The sequence below is a fragment of the Piliocolobus tephrosceles genome, chromosome 6, assembly GCF_002776525.5.
Source record: "Piliocolobus tephrosceles isolate RC106 chromosome 6, ASM277652v3, whole genome shotgun sequence".
Taxonomy (NCBI): domain Eukaryota; kingdom Metazoa; phylum Chordata; class Mammalia; order Primates; family Cercopithecidae; genus Piliocolobus; species Piliocolobus tephrosceles.
The window spans coordinates 103420352-103448180 of record NC_045439.1 but is presented as its reverse complement, the minus strand read 5'-3'; the positions used below and the strand labels follow the sequence as shown (position 1 = coordinate 103448180).

The following is a 27829-nucleotide window of genomic DNA, read 5'->3' as shown; positions in this document are numbered from 1 at the left end:
TTTTTTAAGAGAGGGAGTCTTGCCGTGTTGCTCAGCCTGGTCTCGAACTCCTGACCACAACCTCCAGAGTAGCTGGGATTATAGGCATAAACCACCATGTCTAGCTAGATGATTATTATTATTATGTTTATATTTTTATTTATTTATTTATTTATTTTTGAGATGGAATTTCGCTCCATTGCCCAGGCTGGAGTGCAGTGGCGCAATCTCAACTCACTGCAACCTCCGCCTCCCGGGTTCAAGCGATTCTCCTGGCTCAGCCTCTCAAGTAACTGAGATTACAGGCCCATGCCACCATGCCCAGCTAATTTTTTTTTTTTTTTTTTTAGATGGAGTCTTACTCTGTTGCCCAGGCTGGAGTGCAGTGATGCAATCTTGGCTCACTGCAACCTCCGCCCTCCGAGTTCAAGCAATTCCCCTGCCTCAGTCTCCTGAGTAGCTGGGATTACAGGCACCTGCCACCACGCCTGGCTAATTTTTTTGTATCTTTAGTAGAGTTGGGGTTTCACCATCTTGGCCAGTCTGGTCTTGAACTCCAGACATCAAGATCTACCTGCCTTGTCCTCCCAAAGTGCTGGGATTACAGGCATGAACCACCACGCCCGGCCTCTAATTTTGGTATTTTTAGTAGAGATGGGGTTTCACCATGTTGGCCAGGCTGGTCTCAAACTCCTGACCTAGTGATCCACCTGCCTCGGCCTCCCAAAGTGCTGGGATTCTAGGCGTGAGCCACTGCGCCCGGCCTAGATTATTTTTTAATATCTGTGCCTTGACATAACAGGACCCTGGGAATACAGCTAGGTCAATTTCGATTTGCTCTTTCCTCCTTTCCCAGGTGCCTCTTCCCTGGAGGCAGGAAGAGAGATGTCTGCTGCTGCTTTTTACCCTCTAAGCTCCTGACTGGGTGACTTGTGCAAATAGGTAATCAAAAGCACAAAGCGGCTGATTCTTCTCACACTCCTCCCCAATTCTGTATCTACTTGAAACTTCCAGCCAGAGCTCTCACACTTCAATTGAATCAATTCAGCATCTCTGAACGCTAAATAATTTTTTACCTTAACCCTTTTTAACCATTGAAGTTGTAGATCCCAGTTTTTTAGAAACTGAGAGTAGATAGATAAGCCTAGATGAAAACACTGTTTCTGGAAGGTAGCATTATGGTTATTTAGCTTTTTTGTATTTTTCAAAATGAACTTATGTAGCTTTGATCGTTAAAAAAAGATTGTAAAAAAAAAATAAAAGTATACTTCAGACCTATTTGGATTTACAAAGAACAGAGACCCTTCTAATTTTGGCCATATTTCTTATGATAATGTAAATTGTTTAATTTCTAATAGGGGGGTAGATTTATTGAAAGTTTTTCTTTCAAAATAACATAAAGTCGCTTCACATTTTAATGCATGTCATTCCATCATTTTCTATGCATATATATGTTTATTTTTAGAGTGGTAGGCCCATTCTATTTATGCTATTTTGTAAATTTTATTTTCCTTAATCATGTAACACATATATTCATCTGTGACATTAGTAATATGCTACACCACTGACTTTTAATGGGTCCCCAGGATTCTGTTGTGTGCTGTATATTTATTTAATCCTTTATTGTTTCATATTTGGGTTCCTCTATATTCTATGCTCATAAATAACTGCTGGGGTTTAAAACATAAATATTATTTTTCATTGTCAAATTTACATAACTGTTTGCCTCTGGACCACTTTGCACTTATTTAGCTGTTTAATCCCGACTGTAAAATGAGTTTTGGGAATTTGTGATAGCTAAATAATGCTTCTTAGTTTTGGATCAGTATTACCCAAGCATCTCACTTAGACACGTGATGCTGGGCTGTGACTTTTGTGGATTACCCAACCACAAACCCTTAGTCTGTTGGTTTTTGTCCCAAGTTTTTATTTGAAAAAACTTTACATCTACAGAAAAATTTAAGAGATGAGGAAAACTGGCAGCTTTCCCACAGTTGTATATCCTCTGAATTCACCAGTTATAAACACTTAGTTTTTAATGGAAGAAACTTTTATATAGTAACATGGTTTTTTAAAAACACAGATGAACAGGAAACACAGAGAGAATTAAGCTAAATAGAAAGCTTCTGTGATATGTGGAAATAGCACCAAACGATCATGCCATTATGATGTTGATATATGCCAGCCTATCTCAGAAGTGTGTCTCAAAGCCACCACCAGGTAGAACAGGGTGCTGTTCTCCCCAGGGGATACTTTAAATGCGCACATTGAGGACTACACCCCTCCACAGTCCTTGGAACTAGGGATTGTCAGGCTGTCTCCTTATTCTTGTTTTGCTTTGCACCATGGAGAGCACAGTGCTTCCCAATGACACCTTAATTAAATAGTGGTCCCCAAATAAATGAATCACCAGAGTCAATCTTACAAAAACTATTTTAGAATTTTTCCTATCACCCCAGCCCAATTTAAAATTGAAAGCAGTATCTCCTCATCAAATAATTAAGCCGCTTGCTTTTGTACATTGGCAACATCATTTTCTGTCTAATTTGATATTCTGTGGGAAGCTGCAAAGCCAATTTAACTAATAAAATGAGGCATCTTTTATATTAGTGTTGGTGATTAACAGCAATATGTGCTTATTTTATTTTTGTTTAACTTGCCAAAGCTGCAGTGGTTAGAAACTGAGTAGAATTCGAGGCCCTGCCAGAAGTGTGGACCAGTTATGACACTGCAGAAAAGAACTGTGTATTTGGTTTTGGAGTTAGAAAGACTTGAGTTTAAGTCTTATTTCTATTGCTTATTTGTAGCATCCTTTTTGGGATGTATCTCAGATTTTTCATTTATAAAATGCATGGGTTTTCAATTTTAAGACTTAGTATAAAGCTAGTCATTAAAACAGTGTGGTATTGACAAAACATTGACCATGTAGATCAGTGCAACACACATCAATGGGGAAAAGATTGTCTTTTTCAACAAATGGGGCTGAAACTATTGGGCTTACATATGCAAAACAATTTTTAAAAGAACTATGACCCATATCTTATACTTTATAAAAAGTTAACTACAAATGGCTATGACTTTCAAAATTATCCATGTCATTAGCTCAGACAAATTAAACAGGGGCTGTCCAGGAGGGACAGAGTGCTTGTCAATGTAGAAAAATCTGGGCTGCCTCTTATGTTCTAAGAACAGAAACAAGTAAAGTCATATAAGAGTCCCTAGTTTATTTCTGTTAATGTTAACAAAGAAAATAGCTATTTTAATGAATAATTTTGTGGTCGCTTTTAGGAACCAGTCAATCACATAGAATTTAATGGAAGGAAGAAATTTAAAAATCATAGGCACAGTTCACTTTATGTCTATGTGTTAAAAAATGTACAAAATATTCCAAATTGTTCAGGTTGTCTTATTCCTCGGGGGCTGCTAATCAAGGGTCTTAAATAGTGCTAGTATGGTCTATTTGCTTATTGCAAATTCTTTCTTAAGAATGTATTAGCTTTCTTAGGAGAACTACAGTTGACCCTCGACCAATGCAAAGGTTAGGGGCACTGACCCCTGCACAGTCAAAAATTCGTGTATAGCTTTTACTTCCCTAAACTTTACCAACAGCCTACTGTTGACTGGAAGCCTTGCTGATACCATAAACAGTTAAGACATAGTTTGTATGTTGTATGTTAATGTATTATGTACTGTATTCTTGCCATAAGTTGAGCTACTAACAAAATGATAAGGAGGAAAAAATGTACTTTTCACTAAGTGGAAGTGGATCATCATAAAAGTCTTCATCCTCATCCCTGTCACATTGAGTAGGCAGCCGAGTAAGAGGGGTTCATCTTGCTGTCTGAGAGGTGGCAGAGGTGGAAGAGTTGGAAGGGGAGAAAGGAGAGAGAGGTAGACACACTGGTGTGACTTTTACTGGGAAAAAAAAAAAAAAAACACCCACCTATAAGCAGATTTGCACAGTGCAAACCCATGTTGTTCAAAGGTCAACTGTATTAGGACCCCTTCCAGGTCTAACAAATGAATTATCAGAGGCAAGGTAGGGTATCTCTTTCTGTCTTCCCTGGGTATGGTTTATTTTTGGTTGTATAGAGTCTCTGTGGAAGAGTTCTCCTGGGGACCCGAGCCGAAATAGTGAATTAATTGTATTTCTGGTGAGCCTGCAAAACATTGTAGGGGAAATTACTGTTGATCTTTAAAAAAAAAAATTCTGTTTCTGTCACAGAGCTGTGACAGAGAGCATCAATCAACTCATCACTCTGTGTACCCAACAAGCCCCGGGCCAGAAAGAGTGCGATAATGCCCTGCGGGAGCTCGAGGTAGGTCCCTGGGTCCCTGGGAAGGCTGCTGAGGACTTGAGAGAGGGAGTGTCTGTGTCTGTGTGTCTGTCTCTTTGTCTGTGTCTGTTCTTTCCCTATAGGGCTAGTTTTCTCTTCTTTGTCCTTGCCTTTTAGCTTTCCTCGGAGGCTGTTAAGGCCAAAGTTCCAATCCAAGTGGAAAGAAACTGAAGATAAACTATATTTAGTTGGGATTATCGTTCCTGCTTCTCATTTTTCCAGCAGGAGGAGATGTATTTTGTTAAAGGATTCTTTATTTCAAACAGGAAGAGGCCTGTGATGTTGGGTGTAGGCTGAAGATCAGCAATTTTTACCTAAAAAATATTGGAGAGATTGTTCTGGAACAATGGGGAGAGAGCTAGAGGCTGGGATAGGTGTGCTTTTGAGTAAAAATGATTTTCCCATATATTGTATCCGTACCATATAGGGGATATGTAAGGGGAATCCTAGGACTAATACTACTTACACAGTCAAGGTGGCTGTGGGTCCCCTAAGGGCCCAGAACACAGTGTGGACGCTTTTCATTTTATACTCATACTCATGTTATTTATGCTTGAAAAGTTACGTATCCCCATAGAATGTGTGTGTGGGTAAACATAAAATCAGTGTACCTACTTGCATGTCCTAACCTGCAGTCCTAACCAATGCAGGTTATAATGAGGTGCCAGATGGGTATCTCAGTAGATGTGGGTTGATTGTCCCAAGGTACCTTCTATTTCTGGATAAATCAGCAAGGGTCTGGCATGGTGGGGATACCCACTGCAGCTCCTGAAGCATTTGATTGAGGCCCTGGTACTGGCGCTAGGCCATTGTGCACAGCTGGAAGTGAGAAGGGGATTGTTATCACAGGACCGAAGCCTTCTGAAAACAGTTGAGAATGTTTCTTACATTGGCTGAATTACTACCCTATTCTGCTCTGTTCACATTTGCAAATATAAATATGTAGGCTGTTGATCTAAATGAGCTCTGTTGGCCTAGGTGCCAATACTCCGTCCCTCATTGATATCCTTGTTTGAAAAATATGACTACTTTAGGATTGCTGTTACTAAAACAATTTTGATTATCCAAGGAGTGGGAGGAGATTCTTGAATGAAATGAGCTCATTCCTTACACTGCCCTCTTTCCCTCTCATTTTTAACAGCTCAGCAGTTCCCCTTCCTTATCTCCCAGCCCCACACCAGCCTTTGTAACTCAAATGACTGTCTTTTTGTTGGCTGTGTCCCAAAGATTGCTGGGTCCTAATGTACATTCTCACTCCCTGGGGAGGAGGATAAATGGCTGCATCCCCAGGAAAAGTCCCTTACAAGTGGTGATCAAAGGTCATTACAGTGCCATGACTGAGCTAGCCATGGTTTTCCGTGGCTTAGAGACAGAGAGCCAGGCCCCTATACCCATTTATTTCCTTGGTGAGGACCTAAACAACAATAAATATTTTCTATACTGTTTAAATTAAAAACAAATGAACCATCGCAATAGGCAGTTTGGGGGAATTACCTTCTTTCATGCCTTCCTATTAAAATGTTCCAAAATTGGAAAAACTGAGGGTTCTTACTAGTCATGAAGAAATGAATGAATGGCCTTTTGAAATTTAAACTCCTTAGAATTATCCTGCAGAGAAATTGTGCTAATTGACCATGCATGTATTGCCTTATAGTAATGTTCTAATCTGTTTTAAATGCCATCTTTCTGTGTTTACCTTGTTTCTTCTCCTTTAAAACTGAAAACAAGAGATTCTCATCTCTGGCAAAGCTAACTGGAGACCCACTCCCCTATAATGAGCATTGTGTTGCTAACAGGAAATCTGAAGTCATGATGTCATGATCTAAATTCTCAAAAATCTGAGTAAAAGTGATTATGACCAGAAACTTATATATGGAGGGAAAGTTGATAGTTAGTAGTTGATGTTGCATTTCTCTTGCTGTATGACGTTTGCTTGCTTTTTATGTTGTGTTGTTCTTCTGTAGACTGTGAAGGGGATGTTGGACAATCCTAATGAACCTGTTAGTGACCTCTCCTACTTTGACTGCATTGAGAGTGTGATGGAAAACTCGAAGGTAAGACTGTCTGTACCATAAGTCAGAAGTTAGCATTGCTCGTCAAAGTGGGGAGAAGTTTAGACGTGCCTTATGTGCATCTGCCCGTGGCTGGTCTGCAGGGCTAGCCGCATGTAGCATGAAGCCTTGTGGAGCCCTTTGCTCAGGAGCTTCTCAAACTTGAGGGTGAATAAGAATCACCTGGAGGGCTTGTTAAATACAGATTGCCTACCCCCAAGTTTCTGTTTCAGTAGATGTGAGATAAAGTTGAGATTCTACATTTCTGACTATCTCCCAGGTCCTGCCCCTGTGGTCCAGGAACCATACTTTGAGAACCCTTTCCTCTCTTTTTTCACAACTGGGTCTTATTGTGAGTCAAATCATGTATTTTCTACGCTGGAACTGATTTGGAAAGTCCTTCAGTGACTTGACTTACGTGGGATCCTCCTGTGTGTTCTTTTGCGATCTGTTCATGGCATGCATTCTCAAGGAGGGTGAAATTGTTTTGTTTTGGTAGGACGTTGGAGAGGTGTTGAAAAAATTTAAGATAATATAATGGCTTGTTACCCTGCTCCTATCTTAACCTTACTCAACAACATCTTGTTCTTTGGTATTTGATTAGGGAAAAAAAAATTTTAATGGCTCCTTAGTGGAACAATAATGAAAAACAAACAAACAAACTGTTGAGAAACACTCCTCTGTAGTAACCATACCAATGTCTTTTGAGAATGTGAAAATTTCACCACCTTCAGAAGGTGAAAATGAAATGTAAGGGAGATGAATGGATGTCGAGTTGTTGCAATCTGGCTTTGTAGCTGGAACATGGTTACTTTTATTCTAGCGGGGAAACATCTGTGTTGGTAGTGTCAGAAGGACTCAGTTTGATTTAGGCTAAAACTAGAATATCCTCATCCAGTACCTTTTATGGAATTATGATTGTCTAAGGGAAGGATGTGTACACACTCAGATCTAAAGAAATGGTTCCTTCTTAAAGAGGAATGTGAGCTTAGGAGGGAGGGAGAAATAGTGTACATAAAACTACCCTCTACCTTCTTTTTTTTTTTTTTTTGCAAGTCCTTATGTAAACTGGATTAATTTGTATATCTAAGCAATTTTAGGAAATTTATTCCCTTCAAAGATGGCTTATTGACAAATGGTCTCTGCTTTGGGTTCTAGACCTGGCAATACCATAGTCTCTCCAAAGGGTAAGACATCCTTCAGTTCCATCATTGTTGCCCAGGAAAATATGACCAGCCCTCCTGGGACATAGTGAGGGAACATCAGATTCGCATCATGCACCCTGTACCTGCCCATGTGACCTTCACTGTGACCTTGTACAGGATGCGTGACCACTTTGGGTTGGATTCTGAACACTAAAATCTCTTTTAGCTGTTATTGTAAAGATCTCTGAAGAAAGAATACACCATACCAGCAATTTTCAAAATAAGGCAAAATTCTTATAGTTTTCAGGAAACATACTTAACAAAGATCTGTATTTAAATTTTATTGTCAGTAACTAGACAAATGATATCTGGAAGGGCGAGTCTCCTGCTTTCTGTTTATGACCTCACCTACAGCTCGGTGGATATGATTTTTATATTCTAGGAACTAGTTCTCAGTTTAGACCATTCACCTATGAGTTGCCCTTTATGGACTCTACTATATAGTCTGTGTATATTAACTGTAACTCCTTGGAATATAGATAACTTTGGGGTTATATTTTCATTGTACATATCTCTTTGTGGAATGGAAATGATGTAATTCTCTTCCATCTCTTCTTAATACAAATAAAGAGAAAATGTCAAATGTTCCAAATTAAGTTGCCTTCAATGTTGAAGTTGGAGTGTAGCCTCCTTTACCCCTTGGTTTGAGGCAATGCTAGATAGAGAATGTTGCTGGCCGTTTGTTTTGCAGGTTCTGGGTGAATCGATGGCAGGGATTTCACAGAATGCCAAGACCGGGGACCTCCCTGCCTTTGGGGAATGTGTGGGGATTGCATCCAAGGCTCTCTGTGGACTGACGGAGGCCGCAGCCCAGGTAAGGGGCTGGTCCTGATACAGCCATGTGCCCTGTGCCAGATCCCTGTGGGAGGTGTGGGGGAACTCCAGCTGCACCTCTTTCTCCAAGTACCACCACAGAAACCATGGGAAAGACAGTGGCTTCTGTGCTGGCTGGGGCATTTACACAAAACATGAGCCAGTTACCCCCCAGGAGCCGAGCAGCCATGTGCCAGGCTGGGGAGCATGGTGAGACGCAGTACAGACCCAGCATATAGGTTCAGAGGCCAACTTTTCAATCGTTTTAAAAGTTTTTATTATAGATAAGTTGTTTGGGGGTAGAAAAATAAGCACTAAATAATTTAAATTTGCTGAGGCTTTAGAAATGCAAAACTGTTATATCATGCTGTTTGTAGGATCAGAGAGAGAAAAAAATTAGATGCCATCGTGCAAAGAAATGATATGGCACATTCCTTGCCCTTCTTTGACTATCCTGTGTATTTTCAATGATGATTGACTTCCTGTGACAGAAGCTTCAAAGATGTCAGCATCTACTTTAACGGGTTCATCATTTGACAATTACCTTGAACTTAGAAGATTTTACTGAACCACAGAGAAACATTACTAGTTTAGGGGATGAAATTCTCTGCCTTCATCCTTCCCCTCAGATCTCAGGGGAAATGAAATGAGATAAAATTCCTGTGCACAGATTCATTTTTTCTCTTTTATTTGGCTGACACATCTAAACGGAATTGCAAAGAGAAGACCTTCCTTTGTGCCCTATTGTCCTCTTGGGAACCAAATGCTGTCTCTTTTGTTGTTGTTTTTTTCTGGACCATCTTACTCAATTACAAAATTAAGATCCCTTCTGCTATTGAAAATACTGACCTAAGCAATGAGGACATGCTTCGGTAAGCTATGAGATGAGGAACCCTAGGACAGGGCAGGCTCCAAAGTTGGCTGACCCAGCAGCTCCACGCCATTGGTCTGCATGCACCCACTGTTTTCTGCCTCTCCTGTCTGCCAGCCAAAGAGTCAGCTTCATTCTGAGGCTGGGCAGCCTCGTGATCACAAGACAGCTGCCAGAGTAGTCAGGGCTGCGTCCATCCTTATCCATGCCCCCAAAGAAGAATTTATTGAGGCTCTCTCCTAAGAATAAGGAGACTTTGTTCCATGAGCTTGTGATAAACTCCTGCTGGTATGTCAAGCTGGCATAAACCTGTTCATTACTACACCCTTATTGGTGAGCGGGATGAGATGACCTTGACCAGTTGGAACTAAGGAGTGCCTGAGTGTGACAGCAGCATATATAGTGCGGACCATCATCCCGACAGGCTCACCTGGGAGCATGGAGCCTGAGCTGTGGTTTTTCTCTTCCCTTTCTAGGCTGCATACTTGGTTGGCATCTCTGATCCAAACAGCCAGGCAGGCCACCAGGGCCTAGTGGACCCCATCCAGTTTGCCAGGGCTAACCAGGCCATCCAGATGGCATGCCAGAACTTGGTGGACCCTGGCAGCAGCCCATCACAGGTAACTATTGGGGAGGATGTAAGATTTCAAGCCCTTAAGCAGCTCCTCTAGGTAGGTTGTGGGAGACTATGAGAAATTAGTAAAGAATCTTGTTCTTTCATAGCTTGCAAAGGTAGCTAAATGCCAGCACTATAGATAATGACTTGGGTGGGGACAAATATTGCAAAATATGATGGATCTGGAAATTTGTAAGTGCCTTGAAATGGGGTGCCAGAAGGCAAAAGGAGTGAAGTAATCACAGTGAGATTCACAAGGAGTCTTCACTTCAGGGGACATGCATTGAGGGCTTGTTCTGTGCTTAGCTGTAAGGGGTCAATGTGCGCAGGGCTCCATTTTCTACCCCTTGGCTCTTAGTGTGTTGGGCAAAGTTTGGAAAATGCAATGACCCGGGCATGATGACAGTGCCAGGGATGTGCAAAGGAAGGTGTGATTAATTCTCCAAGGGGGCTGTGAGGGCTCACTTCCCAGAAGGGATGCAGAAGGGATGGCACTGAACTGGGCCTCAAAGTTGGGTAGAATCTGCAGCACAGAAAGAAGCCAGAGTGCCATTTGATGAAGAGCCAGTACGTGTGACATTCCATAACATGTCTCATACCTGAGTGGCATGGGGTCCCGGTCACTTATTAAAACAGTGTATACCGAAAGGAAGGAGAAGTGGCTGGAATGGGGGTGGCGGAGGCAGTCTTGTTAGTGACAGGTCCACCATCAACCTGGGGCCCACATTCTTGAGGCGGGAGAAGGACCTGAACAAAGAAGGAAACACAAGGACCATGTGGACCTAAAGCAGCCCCGAGAGCTGGTGTGTCTGGGAGTCCTTACCCATCCAGCAAGGCCAAAGGGGTGTTACCAGCCTCAGCAAAGCAGAACAGGTGGATTCAGGAGAGCAAATGAGTTGAGGCTGGCGGGGTGGAGCCTGTGGAACTTCCTGAGCCAGACACCTCAGTAGGTGTCAGCAGCTCTCCCATGGATGAGAAGGGAGCTGTTGCACCTTGATAAGTATTTTTCTTATCTGGATATGGGCTCTACAGTCTGAGGGCCACTGGCTACATGTGGCTGTTAAGCACCTGAAATGGAACTAGTCCGAATTGCGATGGTTGTGAATATACGGTGCACCCTGAATTTCAAAGACTTGGTATGAAAAAAGATGATAAAAATCTCAATAATATTTTTTAATTGATTATATGATGAAATTTTTGGATAAGTTAAATAGAAGAAATTATTTCATTAATTTCTCTTGTTTCCCTACTTATTTTAAAGTGACTACTGGAAAACTTAAAATTGTGTATGTGTAAACCTTGGTCTAGATTCTACACTCTGGACCTCCTATGTGGGATTCCAAAGGCTAACTGATTACATCTCCTTTAAGACTATGTGGGGCTTGGCCTATCCCACCACTATGTCAGCACCTCCTTTTTTCTTGTTCTTTCTTTCTTATCTTTGCTTAAGATTTCTTGCCCTCCTCTTTCTTGGAGTGACTTTGAGGGTGGCAGAACTAGACATGCTTGTAATTACATAGGCTCTGACCATGTGAGTTGAACAGGAACCCAGGGCCGAGGACCAGGGTGGACCCCTCTGCACTGTAGCACGGGGTACCCCCAACCTAGCTCCATGCTTTGTAGGTTCTGTCAGCTGCCACAATTGTTGCCAAGCACACGTCAGCCTTGTGCAATGCCTGCCGCATCGCCTCATCCAAGACGGCCAACCCAGTAGCCAAGAGGCACTTTGTCCAGTCAGCCAAGGAAGTCGCCAACAGCACTGCCAACCTGGTGAAGACCATCAAGGTAGGTAGCTGGATTACAGGCCTTATTCAACTCCTGTTCCGGAGCAGGAAGGGGAACAAGATTTAAGCTCCGCTCCTCTCCTTGTCTAGTGAAGCTTAACTTCTAATTCAGTCTTATGGTTTATGTCACTGAAGAGGCATCCCTTACTAATGGAGATACTCTTCATGAAAAACCAACAGCCTTGCCCTCTGCTAACCTTTTAGCTGGTGGGGAAGGAGGCCTCCCCGAATTCTGTAGATGAGGAGCTTAGGGACAGAACTCTGATGGGAAAGGATTGGTTATAGGGCCTCTGTTAGCGCTATGCTTGTGTAGCAAATACTCTGATTTTACTTAAACGATATGTTTACTTCTGGCGTTTTTGGGTGGGCTGGTAGAGGGCTCTCCCATTGTTGCTGGATATATCTGGACCAAGAGAGTAGGTGGAAGGAAAAGGGAATGGGAAATTGTGGAAAAATCACTTAAAACATTTTCATCGTTCCTGTGATATTAATTCTGTTTATAGCTGTTTGAATTTTTTAAGTGGAGCATCAACTTTTCAAAATAGAGCCTCTAGTGTTCGTAGCAAATTCACCTTTGCATTAAGGTATATGGGGATGTGGCGGGCAGGCAGGGTTCACTTGCAAGAAGCAAGTGGGAATCACTAGGCCGTAGTACTTGTAGATGGGTGATGAAGCCACAAACACAGTCTGCCCTCAGCCAGGACCAAGCAGGCAGCAGGCAGCTGACCTGTGGGAACACAGCCACAGCCTGGACAACAGATCACAGGCAGAAGGCCCAGCACCATCTCCCCAGCTCCCTCCACAGCCCCAGCCTTCAAAGGAGCATTTCATTGTCATGGGAGGCAGGATACCAGTTCTGTGTTAAACCCTGGACACCGCTGAAGGGAAAGGCATTGAAGGAGTTAACACTTTTCACTTCAGGGTTTTGTATTCATTCAGATGGGAGGGTTGGCTTTACTGCTGGGACAAGTCCTAGAGTAAGAGAAGTTTTCCGTGTTCTCTCCAGAGGATAGGACACTGCACACCTCACTTTATTTTGACGACAAAAAACCAGTGCAATTGTATGCAGAAATTAGTCAACAGGATGACCAAGCAGAGACAAAAAGAGAGAATACCCAGCCCAGCACCAGCTGGAAGCTGGCGGTCAGCACATGGGGCTTGCACCCCAGTCAGCAGCTTCTTAGCTATTGAAACAAAGAGTCTTTTTAAAGAAATGAGCAAACAAAAACCCCTCCCTATTTGAAGGCAAGAGTAAACTCGGTTGAAAATGAATAAAGCCAGTGTCCAGGTTACCTGAATTACCATCATAGTTCACAGTAATTAGGAAGTAATAAAGCTTACATTTAAAAACGTTTATTTGGTGCTTTGGGTATGTTACTCATTCACTCCATACAACCACCCTGTGCTTACCCCATTTTACAGGTGGGAACCTGAGGCACAGAGAGGTTAAGTAACTTTACCAAGGTAACCCAGCCAGGAAGTGGTGGGGCAGAATTCAAACCCAGGCCCCAGAGCCCCTGCTTTCAGCCCTGGCGTGCTGTTCACCTCTTGGGATGGAGAGACAAAGTCATCTCTCCAGCCTGGGAAGAAAGACCTTGCTGTGTTTGCAGGGCTTGTATGTGAGTTTGGGGAGGTGAGGGTGGAAAGAGCAATAGAGGTGACAGCAGTGACGTCGTTGGTTGCTGTGTAATGAGCTTATCTCAGTTAAAATCAATCATTTTCTGGTTGTTAAAAAAACATTATATTTAGATGGACCAATGGAGTAAAAAAAAGGAAAGACACTCTTTATTCTGTAGAAATTCCTGGAGCCCTTTCTTGTCTGCCTTCTCTTCAGTTTTAAATCCTGACCTATCTCTATATAAAGCATCTCTGTTAAGATCTCATGTTCTTTTCAGATTCTCCTCACAGTGTCAAACCCTCTTTGCAATTCCCTGCAGCAAATGAGCTCTTGTGATGGCCTAAAAGATAGGTCTGTACAGAACATCAGAGGAGGAATGTCGGGGGGTTGTAACGTGGAAAAGATAAAGGCCTCTGTTTCCTGGAGCACCCTGGGAACGAGGAGCAATGCAAGAGGAACAGAAATGAACATGTTGCCCCTCAGCGTGTGGAAATGGGCCTGGTTTTTCAATTCCCATCGCGTGGCAGGGTTTGCTGGAAGCCATGAGCTTTGCTTTTAATTTACTAACAGGAAAGTGGTAAAGGTCGTTTCACTGTAGCACATGGTACTATATACTGAACATTTTCCTGTTTGAAGGAATGGTTATGTATTCTCTCAAACAGAAAAACAAATGAATATTTAATTCCCTAAGTGCTTAAGACAGCTGCCCTCATAGCTGCATATTACTCTTAAGTTTTATGTGCTGGTTAGTGCTGTTTTTTCTTTTAACTGTGAGGATGTGCCCAAGCCTAAATCCCAACTGCCACACCCTTATAGTCATGAAGAAGGGAGGGGAGCCACCAGGAGAAGCATGAGGGGGCAGGAGCAGATTACGTCACACAGTGGCTCATTAGCATCAGTCACTACTGATGGCACTCTTTAAAATCCCAGAGCAGGGCTCCACAAGAATCTATTTCTGTGTTTCTGCCTTCTGCCAGGGATGGCTCTAAATGCTGGGTATGGTAGAAAGATGCACACCCCTAACCACAGCGGCTGTGTCTCCGAGTCACCATGTACTCTGTTGCCTGCCTTTCTCTCTTCATTCAGCTCATTACCTAGTCTTGAATCAGATGTGTGGAATGGAATGTTATTTTAAATGTGCAGTCACTCACATTTGAGTGCCAAGTAGAAATTATGCAACAGCAGCATTTGTTTTTCTGAGAAGTTGAAGTTTGGCCTTGCCCCTCACAGCAGAGTTAAAGTTCGGGGTTTTTGCAGTTAAGCACTTTCAGTGTGTACCACAGACACCCGATCCAGCTCTCTTTAATCGAATTTGACTTGGCCGTGAGTATGCTTTCTTGGTCATCCCTATGTTTGGATTGGGAAAGTGGTTTCTTTAAAAGGAAAAGGAAAAAGGCTCTTGGGCTTTTTACTTGTTCTGTTGCCTTTGTCTAAGGTCAGCAGGAGAGAAGGGAGCCAGGAGGCTCGCATCATTGTTTGAGGCATGCCAGTGAGTAGCAAGGTGACCTTGTCAAGTCATGTCACTTTCCAGGTGCTGGTTTTATTGTCTGGAGAATTGGGGGTTTAAGCTTAAATTGTCCTTACGGTCCCCTCTAATCCCCGAAGTTCGTGAATCTTTGATTTTGTGCATACACAGAAATTATCTCTTCCAGATCTCCATGGTATTTTGCTAAGGGGGACCACTTGGAGCAGGCGCCGGGTTTGGAAGTGTTCTTGTCCTGGTGGGGCCTGGATATATGGCTGAGTAAATTTACCCTTTCATCATTATGGCTGGTATGCCAGACGTTCTGTGACATGGAAACTCTCATGCTTGAAATTTCACCATTGGGCAGCTTTGAGTATTCAGTTGACTTGAGTGGCTCTGCTGTGCCCAATGGAAGCAGAGTTTAGAAGTGAAATAATACCTGTGCAAACTGTCCTTTCTGATGCCGGATGCCTTCTTTGGATAAAGTAACTTGTCCTTTTTGAGAATGGAAGATGATTGATGTAGCTTGCTATTCTAGTTCGTGTTATTCAAGGCTCTGACCTGCAAATAGCAATGGGCTATATGTTAATATGATTTTAAGGCCTATGCTCAAAACAAAAGCCCCAAACAAACAAACAAAAAAACCCCGTCTTTATTCTAGTAGTGCTGTCTATGAAACCTACACAATTAGAAAACCATTCCTTGAGATTTCCCTTGAGTAGAGTCATCTTTTCAGTTTGAAGAAGTTCAGCTTAGGGTTGGTGGCTTGATTGGCTGCCCTTTTTCCCAATAGACTGAGAGGTTGTGGGAGCAGAAAGGGGAAGAGAAAAGCGTGGAGAGGTAAGAAGCAGGAAGGGGGAGCAGCACCAAGGGAAGGCTGAGCATCTCCTGTTAAGCTAGAAGTTGTGTGATCCCAGCTGAAAGGATATGATTGGAGAAAGCCATGTATCCACTGGTGGGGCTGGGACCTGAGTTTCTTCCACTCCAAAGTCTACTCTTGCAATCAGCTTGCTTCACTCCTTTGCCTATGTTTGGGTCCACCTGTGTCAGGCACCTGCTGAGTGGCACCCACCCTGCCTGGCACTGGTGTTCTCAGATTGCCCTGAAGTCTGGTAAATCCTGACCTCCAGGGATCTACCAAACTTCAGAGCGATATTAACAATGCAATAAGATCAGAGTGCCAAGGTGGTTCACTTCTACCTGGCCAGTGCCAGCAACATAAATCAACATTTACCAAGTATGTAAGTGGTAGTGAGAAATGAGGTTTAAATGTGAGCAAGAAGTAGCTGGTGTGCAAGGGTTTCCATCGGGCCTGGAAGAATGGCAGAACTGGAGAGGTGAGGGTAGGGTCAGGGCCTGTCTGGTGGGGGAAGGGCATGAGCCAAGGCGAGCCAGGCACTGTATTAGCAAAAAACAATAAATTAGCCGGGCTTGCGGGAATTCCTCTGAAAATATTAGCATTGTGGGTATGTAATTATTGTCCCAAGCTGCCAAGGCTTGATTGGAATGTAGTTGTTATTCAGAAATCGCCTTCAAACCAACGGTGCCTGCCTCCTCTTGCTTTATTGGAAAACAGAAATGCTCCCATCTCAGATCTGCTGTGCTTGGTGATGCCAGTGCCCCTGTTTTTTTGATCCCAGTGGTCTAAATTGGCTTTATATGTTGCTCATAAGGGTTAAGTTAAAAGTTTAATTGGTCATTTAACAAGGAAATTTGCATTCTTCTGCAAGCATAACTGCCTTTTCAAGGGTAGCCTTTTGCTGGGAGGGAGGGTTTCTGTCATTGGATCACAGGCTGTAGGTTCTAACAGTCTTGATCCTGAGGAGGTAGAGTCCAGGGCTGGGAACCTCATTGAAGTGTTAACCCTTTGTGAGGCAGTCTGGCATGGATCACAGGTCACATTCCTGGATTCTTTCATCCATCCAGGCCATAAATCAGCAATAGGCCTGATCACTCAATGCCATTGTATTACCTGCTGTTAGTTTTGTTTTGTATTGTTTTTTAATTATGAAGCGTAAGATACATAGAGAGAAAACACATTATGTGTAGAGTTCAGTGAATTTTCTCCAGTGGAACACACCTTGGTAACTCTAGCCAGATTAAGAAACAGAATGTTATTGGCATCCAGAAATTTTCCTTGTGCTTTCTCTGGTCTTATCTGCTCTTCTCACACCCTAGATTAGGAGGGCCACCTGTGTTTGCACTTGGTACTAATGGAGTTGTACAAGAGGTACCCATTTGTGGGTGGCCTGTTTTGTTAAATATTATGTTTGAGATTTGTTTGTATGGCTGGGGGTTGTTCTCATCTATTCCTTCCCATTGGATTCCATTGTGTTCATTTCCAAATGATGACAGTTATGCCCACCTTGCCTGCATCAGTCGTTAGGGAACGTGCAGGTAAAACTTAGAAAAAGTTAAAAGTACCGCTTTAAAATACAATAAAGTATGTTTATTGTTGGGAAGAGAATAGATTTAATCTGAGTAAAATGAAGGCGAAGATCCGAAGGATTCTAGTCTCAAAAGTGAGGAGGAAAGTAGTTCCGCTGCATGGTCTGGTGCAGGGGGTCACGGGGCATTGAAGAACAGGCTGCTGTTTAAATCTGTGTCTCTGCTTCCTGGGAGTGGGACGTTGACTGTGGAGGCCATTGTCTTGTGAACTACACATTTGTCTTTAATTCTTCACAACTGCTAATGGGGCCCCGCTGCTTAATGGCGGGGGTCTCTTTAATCAGTTCTTATTTATTGGTTATGAAGTCACCAAACATTTTCAGTGTTCCCGTTGAACCACCTTCTTTCACTCAGAGGTGATTCCTGTGGTTCAGGAATAACTTGTGCTTCTCAATCAGACAGAATCTCTGTGTTTTGCCCCATCAGGCCCTGGATGGGGATTTCTCTGAAGACAACCGCAGTAAGTGTCGCATGGCCACCGCACCCTTGATTGAAGCTGTGGAGAACCTGACAGCGTTCGCCTCGAACCCTGAGTTTGTCAGCATTCCCGCCCAGATCAGCTCCGAGGTAGGGAGTTTTTGTAGGAAGATAACACTAAGGTCTTTGGCTAACTTTGTGTGGCACCGAATGAGTTAATAGTTAAAACTCCGGAAGCTCTTTCTGTCAACATGTCCGCAACTGTTATTACTCTTGTCCACCGTGGCATGTGCACAGTGAGTGAAACACAGTGACTCCACCTCTCTTGAGAGATGATGTATATGTAGAGGACAATCTTACTGCCTAGGTTTGGGGCGATTCTTGGGATGTGTCACACTCAAAAATGCTAGTTAAGGGGCAAACATGGGTTTAAGTCCCCACCGTGCAGACCCTGGGTAATCCAGTCTTCATGGTTCCCTGCCCTCTTTGTCTCCTTCAAAGGGGTGAGGTGGTGATTTGGCAAAGAACAGGACCTTTCAGGGCCCACCTCATTCACTCATATCTTCGACTCTGACTTCGGTTTCTGTGCCGTTTGGTCTCAGGGTTCCCAGGCACAGGAACCAATCCTGGTTTCAGCCAAGACCATGCTGGAGAGTTCATCGTACCTCATTCGCACTGCACGCTCTCTGGCCATCAACCCCAAAGACCCACCCACCTGGTCTGTACTGGCTGGACATTCCCATACAGTGTCCGACTCCATCAAGAGTCTCATCACTTCTATCAGGTCAGTTTCCCATCCGGAGGTTGCTGCTAGCCGGCATCTCAGCGGGGCAGGAGGAGGATAAGCCCACCAGGCTTTATACTTCGTAGTGATGTTGTTGATCATTATCATCTTTTTCTTTATCTCTTCGGGGCCAGAAGCACTGGTCACAATAGTAATTGCTAACTTAAGTACTTACATATGCCAAGTACTACTCCAAGTGTTTTATCTGTGTTACTTTATTTGAACATCACAACAGTCTTGTAAGGTACCACTGTCATTATTTCCATTGTACTGATGAATAAGTTTAGGCAGAAAAATTTGGGTAATATCCCCAAGGTCACCATAAGGCCCAATGGCTGTCTAATCACCGTACCACATTGTCTGTATCTAGGAGTTTAGGCATTGAGCACCATTGTTATTTAGCAGGATTCGGGGTTGCAGTTAGTTTGCTAATAAGACAAAGAATATTCTAGGGCCTGCAGTAACTCTGAGCATCTCTGACCTCCTTGGTGATAGTGGGAGCCTAAAAAGACATCCCCAAATAGACATAACATTTCTGAAGTTAGCCAGTTAATACCTCACAGCATGAAATTCATCTTCCTTAATTATATTTTGCTTCCTAGTTGCTTTTGAAGCTCAAAACCACAGTTAACTTTATTTCTTAATGGCTTGCTAAGAAAAATTCACTACATGTTTTAATTCCTACTATAGCCCAGGACTTTGTGACTAGTATGCAATGTAGAAAGCATAATACGTTTGCACTGGAAATAGTGCTGACTTTTTTTTTTTAAATAAGAGTCCTGTGCTTAAGCCAGTGAATAGAGAATCCAAGTCCAAATTGCTCCCGTTGCAGTTGCCTGTTATCAGCCTAAGGTGGAGGGCAGGACCATATTCTTTCCACCAGAAATAAGTAGAGTTATCTGAAGTGTTAAATTAAGGAATGTATGGGCTGTGCAGTGAGACATTGCCAACCAAGGGTCAGGGATTCCTCCTGAAAGGAGGTGACTGAGTCAGGGAGGAAGTGGACAGGGATCCTGGCCCACCAGTGGTGGTGCAAGCTGTGGGACTTGAGCCCCATGGAGCCTGTGTCCAACTTGCACTGTTCCTTCCAGGGACAAGGCCCCTGGACAGAGGGAGTGTGATTACTCCATCGATGGCATCAACCGGTGCATCCGGGACATCGAGCAGGCCTCGCTGGCTGCTGTCAGCCAGAGCCTGGCCACGAGGGACGACATCTCTGTGGAGGTAAGCTGGGAATCTGGGGGCCTGCTTAGCAGCCTCTAGATATGTTGAAAAATCTCAGCATCAGACTTGGAGGGGTAGAGGTTGTGGGTCCAAAATGTTTCTGTTGCTGGAGTTTCATCATTAGACAGCCATTCTCTCTGGAGCCAATCTGGGAACTTTTTGGAGAGGGTAGGGCAGATGCCAAGTAGAGAAGGGTGGCTTGAGGGAAGGAATATATGTTACTGGGGTGGAAAGTTCAAATGTGGCTGAAATTGGGAGGGAAAATATCAATATCAAGGTAATTTAGGGGTTAGGTGGATACCGTGTTTGTTTTAACACATCAGTAGAGTGGACCTAGGTATGTAAATTGTGAATAATTCTCTGTCGTCATATTTCATCAGTGTGCTTTTTAGTTAGTTGGCAAATTCAGCATTAAACTAATGCATTGGGTCTGTTCAGAGATCAAGGATTCTGCCCTAAGTTATTCAATATCTAGCATTTGAGGACTTTGGCATCCTATTATTAATTTAAAGCCACTTTGCCCTCTCTTGCTTGTTTTTCCAAAGTTTAGAATGGAATTTTCCTACTTTTTCCCTTTGAGTTTTTTTCTATTCCCTGTCCAAAGGTTCCTGACTTTTACTTCTATCTCTATTGAAAGCACAGTGCTTGACATGCAGAAGGTGCTTAATAAATATGGATGGTCTGTTTATTGATGTTTATCTTCCTGCCACTGAATTCATTAACAATCAGCTTTCGGCCCAGAGTTGGTATTGCTCATTTTTATTAATAGAGCTGTCTATTTCGCTCCACCTTCACCCTCCTATTTCCAGAAAAAGAAAGAGTAAATTTTCTCAAACTGTGTGGGATGCTAGAATTATTCTTTTGAATCTGTTATTAATGTCCATATGTGTATACATGCAGACAAGTACAAATAAGTGTACCACTTGATGAATTATCACCAACTGAACAGGCCTTTCAACCAGCACCCAGATCAAGAAGCAAAGATGAGGCCAGGCACTGTGGCTCACACCTGTAATCCTAGCACTTTGGGAGGCTGAGGCGAATGGATCACTTGAGGTCAAGAGTTGCAGACCAGCCTGGCCAACATGGTGAAACCTCATCTCTACTAAAAATAGAAAAATTAGCCAGACGCAGTGGCAGTCACCTGTAATCCCAGCTACTTGGGAGGCTGAGGGAGGAGAATCACTTGAACCTGAGAGGCAAGGTTGCAGTGAGTGAGCCGAGATTACACTACCACCCTTAAGCCTGGGTGACAGAGCAAGATTCCATCTTAAAAAAAAAAAAGTAGCAAAGATGACCAGCACCCCAGAAGACCCCCTCATCCCCCATCCTTTCACCATATCCTCCCCCAGCCAGTACATCTCCTGTTTTAACTACCTCACTAGGAAGAGAGCCCTTCCCCTTTAACTGCATGTGCTCCCTGATCATACGCCCTGTTTAATTTAACAAACCATCTGTAATAAGACGGCACTGTTGGAATATTCTTGCATTCTTGACTGTAATCACATTATGAATGTGAAGATAATAAGTAATTAGCTAAATAAAACCCTTGGCCGTCTTGAAAGTTTCTCTCTGCCCGCTCCCATCTGTCTCTATTTCTCTTTTTCCTTTTCTTTTTCTTTTTCCAGGGTTTTGTTTTCAAGTTTGCATGTTAGTCTGCTCCTCTTGTTGAGGACACTCTGCCCACATCCCCGCTGGCCCATAGGCAGCATTGTTCTATGGGAAAGTAGCAAAGGCTAGAGTCTCATTTCTGATGAGCAGGACATCGCCACTTCGGCGGAGTTCACTCAGTTCCATGCTGGTGTGTGCAGACCTAAAACGCCCAGTGCTCTGATGCATTCATCCTGCATCTATCAGTGAAGCTCCTATGAATAGTCCTACACAGGGATCTGATCTTTCCTGCCACTGGCTGAGAATCTCCACCCTTGAATCTCCCATCCCCCACACTCTCAGAATCATCTAGGTATCTTGCTGTCTCTTTAGAGCATGATTCAATTCTTTGGGGGTGGAGAGATTAAACCATCTCTCAAGCCTGAGAAGAAAGGCCCTGAGGGCTCCGTTTTTAATATTGCATATGCACCACCAAACACAGTGGACTGAGCGTTTTCACAGTGCACTGTTTGGGAAGTAGTCCTGCTTTCAAGGAGCTAATCTCATTTTTATGTCGCTCTCCCTCCTTAAGGGGTTATTAGTTCTGAGAATACAGCGACCCGGATGTTCCCTCAGACCCCTCCATTGTTTCCCTGCATTTGGAAGAAGTCGTCGTTTTGGAAAGCCATGACTGTTCCGCATGTCCACTAATTACATTAAGGAACCTAAAGTAAAGATACCAGTAACGTCAGTTGTCAGGGTTGACAGGAGCAAGAAGCCAGTTGCAAAAGTGTCTCTCAGGCCTGCTGCTTCTCTCTCTCTCTGGAGGAGTCATCACTGAGAAGGTCAGGGCAGGGCACAGTGGCTTGATGGCACACACCCAGGCATTTTGGTGTCTGCTTTGTATGGCCTCACTCGTTTTTCAGAGGGGCCTTTTTGAATCAGTGCAGCTCTGTGGGGAGCTGTTATGGGATGAACTTGACACTTCTCTCCTTATCAGGCCCTGCAGGAGCAGCTGACTTCGGTGGTCCAGGAAATCGGGCACCTTATTGATCCCATCGCCACAGCGGCTCGGGGAGAAGCAGCTCAGCTGGGACATAAGGTAACGCACACCGAGGGGCTCCTGTGAGGGTGTGCGTGTGAGGAGAGAGGATTTTACTGACTTTACTGTTATCATTCCCAAAAGCCTGTGGTGCAAGTATTGTGCCTGAGTCCAATGCTGGTTTAAGCTGCAGAAAATAACACTGAACCTCTCTCTGGCATCCTCTCCAGAAATTATCGTTTCAGGATCTATTTTTACCTAGAGTTCAGAAGAAAACTTCAGTACAGTTTTTCTGGTTGTGGCCAGAGACGTAATTTGGCATTTACAGTCATCGGTTGCAATCGGCCTTTGCTGAAAGAAGCCAGAGACTGAAGCAGACACTCCCAGCCTGGAGTCTGCCACCTCTGGCTGGCTGGCCGGCCAGCCCCATTCTGGTGTGTTTAACGGTACATTATTCTTTTGTGGTTTCTAACATAGTGTCTACTCTTTGACATAATGAGGCAAAGCAGACCTCTCTGGATGACCAAACCCTCCCTAGGTGTCCACTCCAGGGGAGCTGTTCGGCTGGCGGTTCATACCCACATTGTCTTAAGAGCCGAATGACGTTTTGCCTGGTTGGGGTTCATTTTGCAAATTCTTCAAGGACAGTTGGCTTGTCGTGCAACCTGTGCCTCGATAGAGAGAGGCCAGAAACTGGATTTTTAACCACCTTGGGTTTCCTAGTGCAGCCATCAGTATAGATGTACATAGGAAGAAATACAGTAGCCAAAATCTTCTTGGCAAGTATCGATTTTAGAAAATCAATATTCTTGCTTTTTCAAATTACAGAATAGCTTAAGGGCCTACTCACCTTCCCACTGGTTCCAAGGAGGGATTTTTAAGATTTGAAATCTCAAAGGCCAGTGCCTCTCTGCCTTTTTAAGTGTGGCATGTTTCATTTCTTTCTCTTCTCTCTTCTCTTCTCCTCTCTCTCTGTGAGACAGAGCTTTGCTCTTATTGCCCAGGCTGGAGTGCAATGGCGCGATCTCAGGTCACCACAGCCTCCGCCTCCCGGGTTCAATTGATTCTCCTGCCTCGGCCTCCCGAGTAGCTGGGATTACAGGCGTGTGCCACCACGCCCAGCTAATTTTTATATTATTAGTAGAGATGGGGTTTCTCCATGTTGGTCAGGCTGGTCTCAAACTCCCAACCTCAGGTGACCCACCTGCCTCGGCCTCCCAAAGTGCTGGAATTACAGGCGTGAGCCACTGCGCCCAGCCAGCATATTTCATTTCTTAGCCGAGTTTCTTTACATGGCAATTAGAGAAGGGCTTGTCCATCTATGTGAAGAGGTTTGCAGGGGTAGGAGAATGGTCTGGACACTGGGGCCACTCCCTGTGTGCCCATAAGGGAAACTGAGTTTAGAAGAGAAGCCGGACGTTTTTTCAGCAGTTACTTTTTATTCCAGAACTTTTGTAATAAAATGTATCTGGATGTCTTTAGAGGACAATACCCATGTCTCTGCCGATACTTCATTAGTATACAAGATTAATTCCTATGTTACTGGTTAGCATCAAAAGAAACATAATGTATTTGTGTTATTTGACTTATAAATTTACTCTTGGCCCTTGGGCTAATCCATCTCTAACCTTCTAACAGAGAGTTTTGGACAGAGGCAGTCTGTGGGCCCTCTATCCCGAAGAGCCGTGGACTGGGAGTTCACACCCACATTTTCCCCAAGGCTTCATTGCAGTGCTCATGGGGGGCCCCAGATCAGCAGCTTCAACAGCACCTGGGAGTGATAAGAAATGCAAATTCTCAGACTCCAGCTGTGTTCATGAAGTTCTGTGGCTTAAAACAACAGAAATTTATTCTCTCATCCGAAGTCTAAAATCAGGTGCTGGCAGGGCCGTGCTCCCTCTGGAGGCTGTAGAGTAGATTCCTGAGAGAATCTGTTGTTTGCTGCTTCTGTCTTCCTGTGGCTCCTGGGACTCCTTGACTATCACACTGATCCCTGCGTCCATAATCACATTGTCACCTGCTCCTCTGTGTCTCTTCTGTCTCTTAGATGGACACTTGTTACTGGATTTAGAGCCCACCCAGCTAATCCAGGACATTTGCATTTCAAGATCCTTAAATGCACCTGCAAACACCCTTTTCCCACATGAGGTCACATTCCCAGGTTGCAGGGATTTGAATATGGACATATCTTTTGAGGGATCACCATTCAATCCACTGTGTCCCTAGACCTAGGAATGAACATCATGTACCAAATACTCAAAATTCTGTTATTTTAATGGACATGCTAACCCAAGGGAGGATGTTTCCTGTTCTGTCATGTCCAAGAACTAAAGGTGTTAAAGTCCTTGCTAAGCTCCCTAAATACAGAGAAAAGCACATGACTTCAGAAAGCTTTGCCTGTAATGTGCTTCCTATGTGGCAGTTAGCGTGGTGAAGGGCTTTCATGTACAATAATCCTCCTACCAGTTCTGATGAACTCTCAGTGCTATTATTAATCCCCATCTTACAGATGAGGAAACTGAAGTGGAGCAATTAGAACAATTTGCTAAATATTTCTCAGTAAGGAATTGGCAGGGAAGATTCAAATCCAGTGATTCTGAAGCCAAAGCTGACGTCCTTCATGGCCCAGCCATGCTATCTCCATGGGGAAGCTGGGCTTCCGTTTAGTTATTGCGTTTAATGATTCTCAGCACACAGCAACCGCTGACATTTGACAGTTGCATTGATGAAATATACTTTTAAAATAATAAAAATAACCTGGAAAACATGTAAGATTCTAATGCATTAAACATTTTGACTCCTCCCTTAGGACATAAAGGACCACCCTAAGCCCTCAGCCCCGATGACCCCTCAGTGCCCCATTCCCTTTGGTGGTGACACCAGTGCCCTTCCTGGGGATGAGGATGAAATCACATGCAGGTGTGTGGAGCTGCTCCCTGTGGTTGTGCAGGCCATGCCCTCCACAAAGGCATTTGGCTCAAGTGGGAAGTAGGGACCAAAATTCAGCCTATGCTCTGCCCTGGCGTCACTCATGTCTGCCCAAAGGACCCCTTTAAAATTCACCCAAAGGCTCCCTAAGGGCTGGCAACAGCCCTATTCACCAGATTTGAAACCTCTCATAAGATAACCATAGAGGGGATAACCATTAAAAATATGCTTATTGTTGGCCAATAATCATGTCTCACTATTAGCGCTAATTAAGGTTGGTTTTTTGGACACGTTCCCCCACCTTGCCCTAGCCACCACCCGCCATCATCCTCCACCCCCTCCTGCTGGCCCAGTGACTGCTCATGTGAGTGGTCTTCCTGTCCACATCCCACAGCACTCATGCTTCTCACATGTGATGGGAAGAAGCGTTAAGGGAGGTGCTGGCTAAAGGTTTGAACTGAAGTGCTCTTGAAGGGCATAGTTTAGCCATTCGTCATTACCGCACAGAATGAGGCATTGAACAGAAACGTGTGATTCATGCCATTGTGTTTTCTCTGAGTTGAAGATAGATTCTGAGAGGGAATAGATTCTGGTATCTGAAGTGAATATAGCAAAATGTGAAGATCTCATATTCTGATGCCAGGTAGAGGGGCGTCCAAATACCGAATGATAAACTTCTAAAAGTGCAGTGCCACAACAGCAGCAGGACTGCAGTCACAATGAAAGTGACGGAGACCGTAGACTGTGGCAGCTGAGAACTGGGGCTGTGGGGTGGGATGCCGCTGTCTCCAGCTCTCAGCTGCATGAGATGGAGCATGCGTCTCAACCCCTCAAAGCCTCGGTGTCTTCCTGTGTATCTGCCTCTTAAAGTTATGGAGGCTCAGTGAGGAAATGGATGTTAAACTTTCAGCAGAGAGCCTGGCACAGGGAATGCGCCCACTGGATTGCAACACGTGGCCCACAGCACCCAGCTGGTAGGCAAGCTTTGGTGAGCATGGATGGATATGCACAGTATCGCCCTCCTGGAAAGGGGCCTGTGCGGAGGCAGTGGTTCCTGTAGGGATAAGCTTTTTTTGTTCTTCCAAGTTGGGCTAATCATAAACAGAGCATCTAGGCTGATGTGAAATCATTTGTGCTTTTTTTCCAAATCAAGGCTTGGTCAAAATGCTCCGGGCAAAAGGCAGTTGGGATTGGCTTCCTACAAAGCTTTTGAAGGTTTCTTTCATCTCTTGCTTTTTTCTGCTCCCCTGCTACCTTATCTTTTTCCACTCCCCCTTCCTCCTGAGTTTGTAAGATGTCTTTAGTTCTTTTAAAAGTTGTTACTTTATAGAAATTGACAGTTTGTAAAATTGAATTCAATTCTCATATCTCACTCTGGATCTTGGAATGGGTTTCTTAGCACCTCTGCCATATTTAGAGAGATGAAGAACTCCCTGGAGGAAGTAAAAACCGAGAAAGAGTACATTAATTAGCAAGCGCTTTCAGCAGTAAATTGCCGCAGATCTGCCTCTGCCTGTGAGTCAGCCCAGTCCTGTTCCCCTCCCGCACCCGACCGTGGAGCCCCTGAAGGAGACACATGTATTTACATGATACATCTGTGGCTTTTTTTTTTTTAAAGGTGACACAACTGGCAAGTTATTTTGAGCCCTTGATCTTAGCTGCAGTCGGTGTGGCCTCCAAGATTCTTGACCATCAGCAGCAGATGACGGTGCTGGACCAGACCAAGACGCTCGCAGAGTCTGCCTTGCAGATGTTGTACGCAGCCAAAGAAGGTGGTGGAAACCCCAAGGTATGGTCCAGGATTTCGGGGACTCACTTAGGACCACTAAGAAGCCATCAGTGCATTCCTGCCGTAATGTGTCCCTCCAGGAAAAAACACTTCCAGTTCTTGTTGGTGGCATTTGAGCTCCCACTCTGAGATCGGAACTAATCTATTGGCCTTCCCAGGGTTCTTAGGGAGGAAATGAAGAAATATACATAAAAGTTATTTTTTTTTCTTGACAGAATGTGTAGACAAGTGTCCTTGGGGAGGAAAAATGTATGATGTGATGATGACAGGAATGAAAACTGTAATGCTTGCTGGGTCCCTGCTCAGCACTGACACCCAGCTTGCACAAAGGAATGCTCTATTGTGCTCCAGTAATTTCGATTCCTAGTACTTAAGAGACTGCAGTTTAATATACAAATCTCCCATACCAGTGGCCAAGTATGACGACAGCCTGTCGTAGGAGACCTTGCACCACATTTTACTCTGAACTTGGGAAGTGCAGAAAAGAGAAGAGCATATGCAAAGTCATAGGTAGATTTATTAAAGGGTTGTGATTTCTTCAGGAATAGTGAGTGGTCTGATGTATCTGGAACATGCGGAGTTGGGGGACCACCAGGCAGGAAGATGGACTAGGCTGCAGGGTGACAGGTCTCTTCCACATTACGGACTTCGGTCTTCATTGTAAGTAGTGGGGAGCCATTGGCGGTCTTTAAGCAGGGGAATGGCACAACCAGTCCTTATTTTAGAAACATTAAACTAGTAGCAGTGTGAATAATGTCATGGACTTTCCTTTTCTTTTCTTGAGATGATGTCTTACTATATTGCCCAGGCTGGTCATGAATTCGTGGCCTCATGCCTTCTTACTGCCTCAGCCTCCCAAGTAGCTGGG

At 44.0% G+C, this 27829-nt stretch overlaps 1 protein-coding gene across 1 annotated transcript in view; it reads left to right on the top strand.

Annotated features, from left to right (window-relative positions):
• The window catches only part of TLN2 (talin 2), a 474484-nt gene that overhangs the window by 378985 nt on the left and 67670 nt on the right, over nucleotides 1–27829 (top strand). Inside the window, exons 33-42 of the mRNA XM_026455077.1 lie at nucleotides 4205–4298; nucleotides 6281–6370; nucleotides 8264–8386; nucleotides 9733–9876; nucleotides 11496–11657; nucleotides 17614–17754; nucleotides 18207–18388; nucleotides 19480–19612; nucleotides 22203–22304; nucleotides 26791–26961. Of these exons, the coding sequence (XP_026310862.1) occupies nucleotides 4205–4298; nucleotides 6281–6370; nucleotides 8264–8386; nucleotides 9733–9876; nucleotides 11496–11657; nucleotides 17614–17754; nucleotides 18207–18388; nucleotides 19480–19612; nucleotides 22203–22304; nucleotides 26791–26961 (1342 nt within the window). The remainder of the gene's footprint in view (nucleotides 1–4204; nucleotides 4299–6280; nucleotides 6371–8263; nucleotides 8387–9732; nucleotides 9877–11495; nucleotides 11658–17613; nucleotides 17755–18206; nucleotides 18389–19479; nucleotides 19613–22202; nucleotides 22305–26790; nucleotides 26962–27829) is intronic.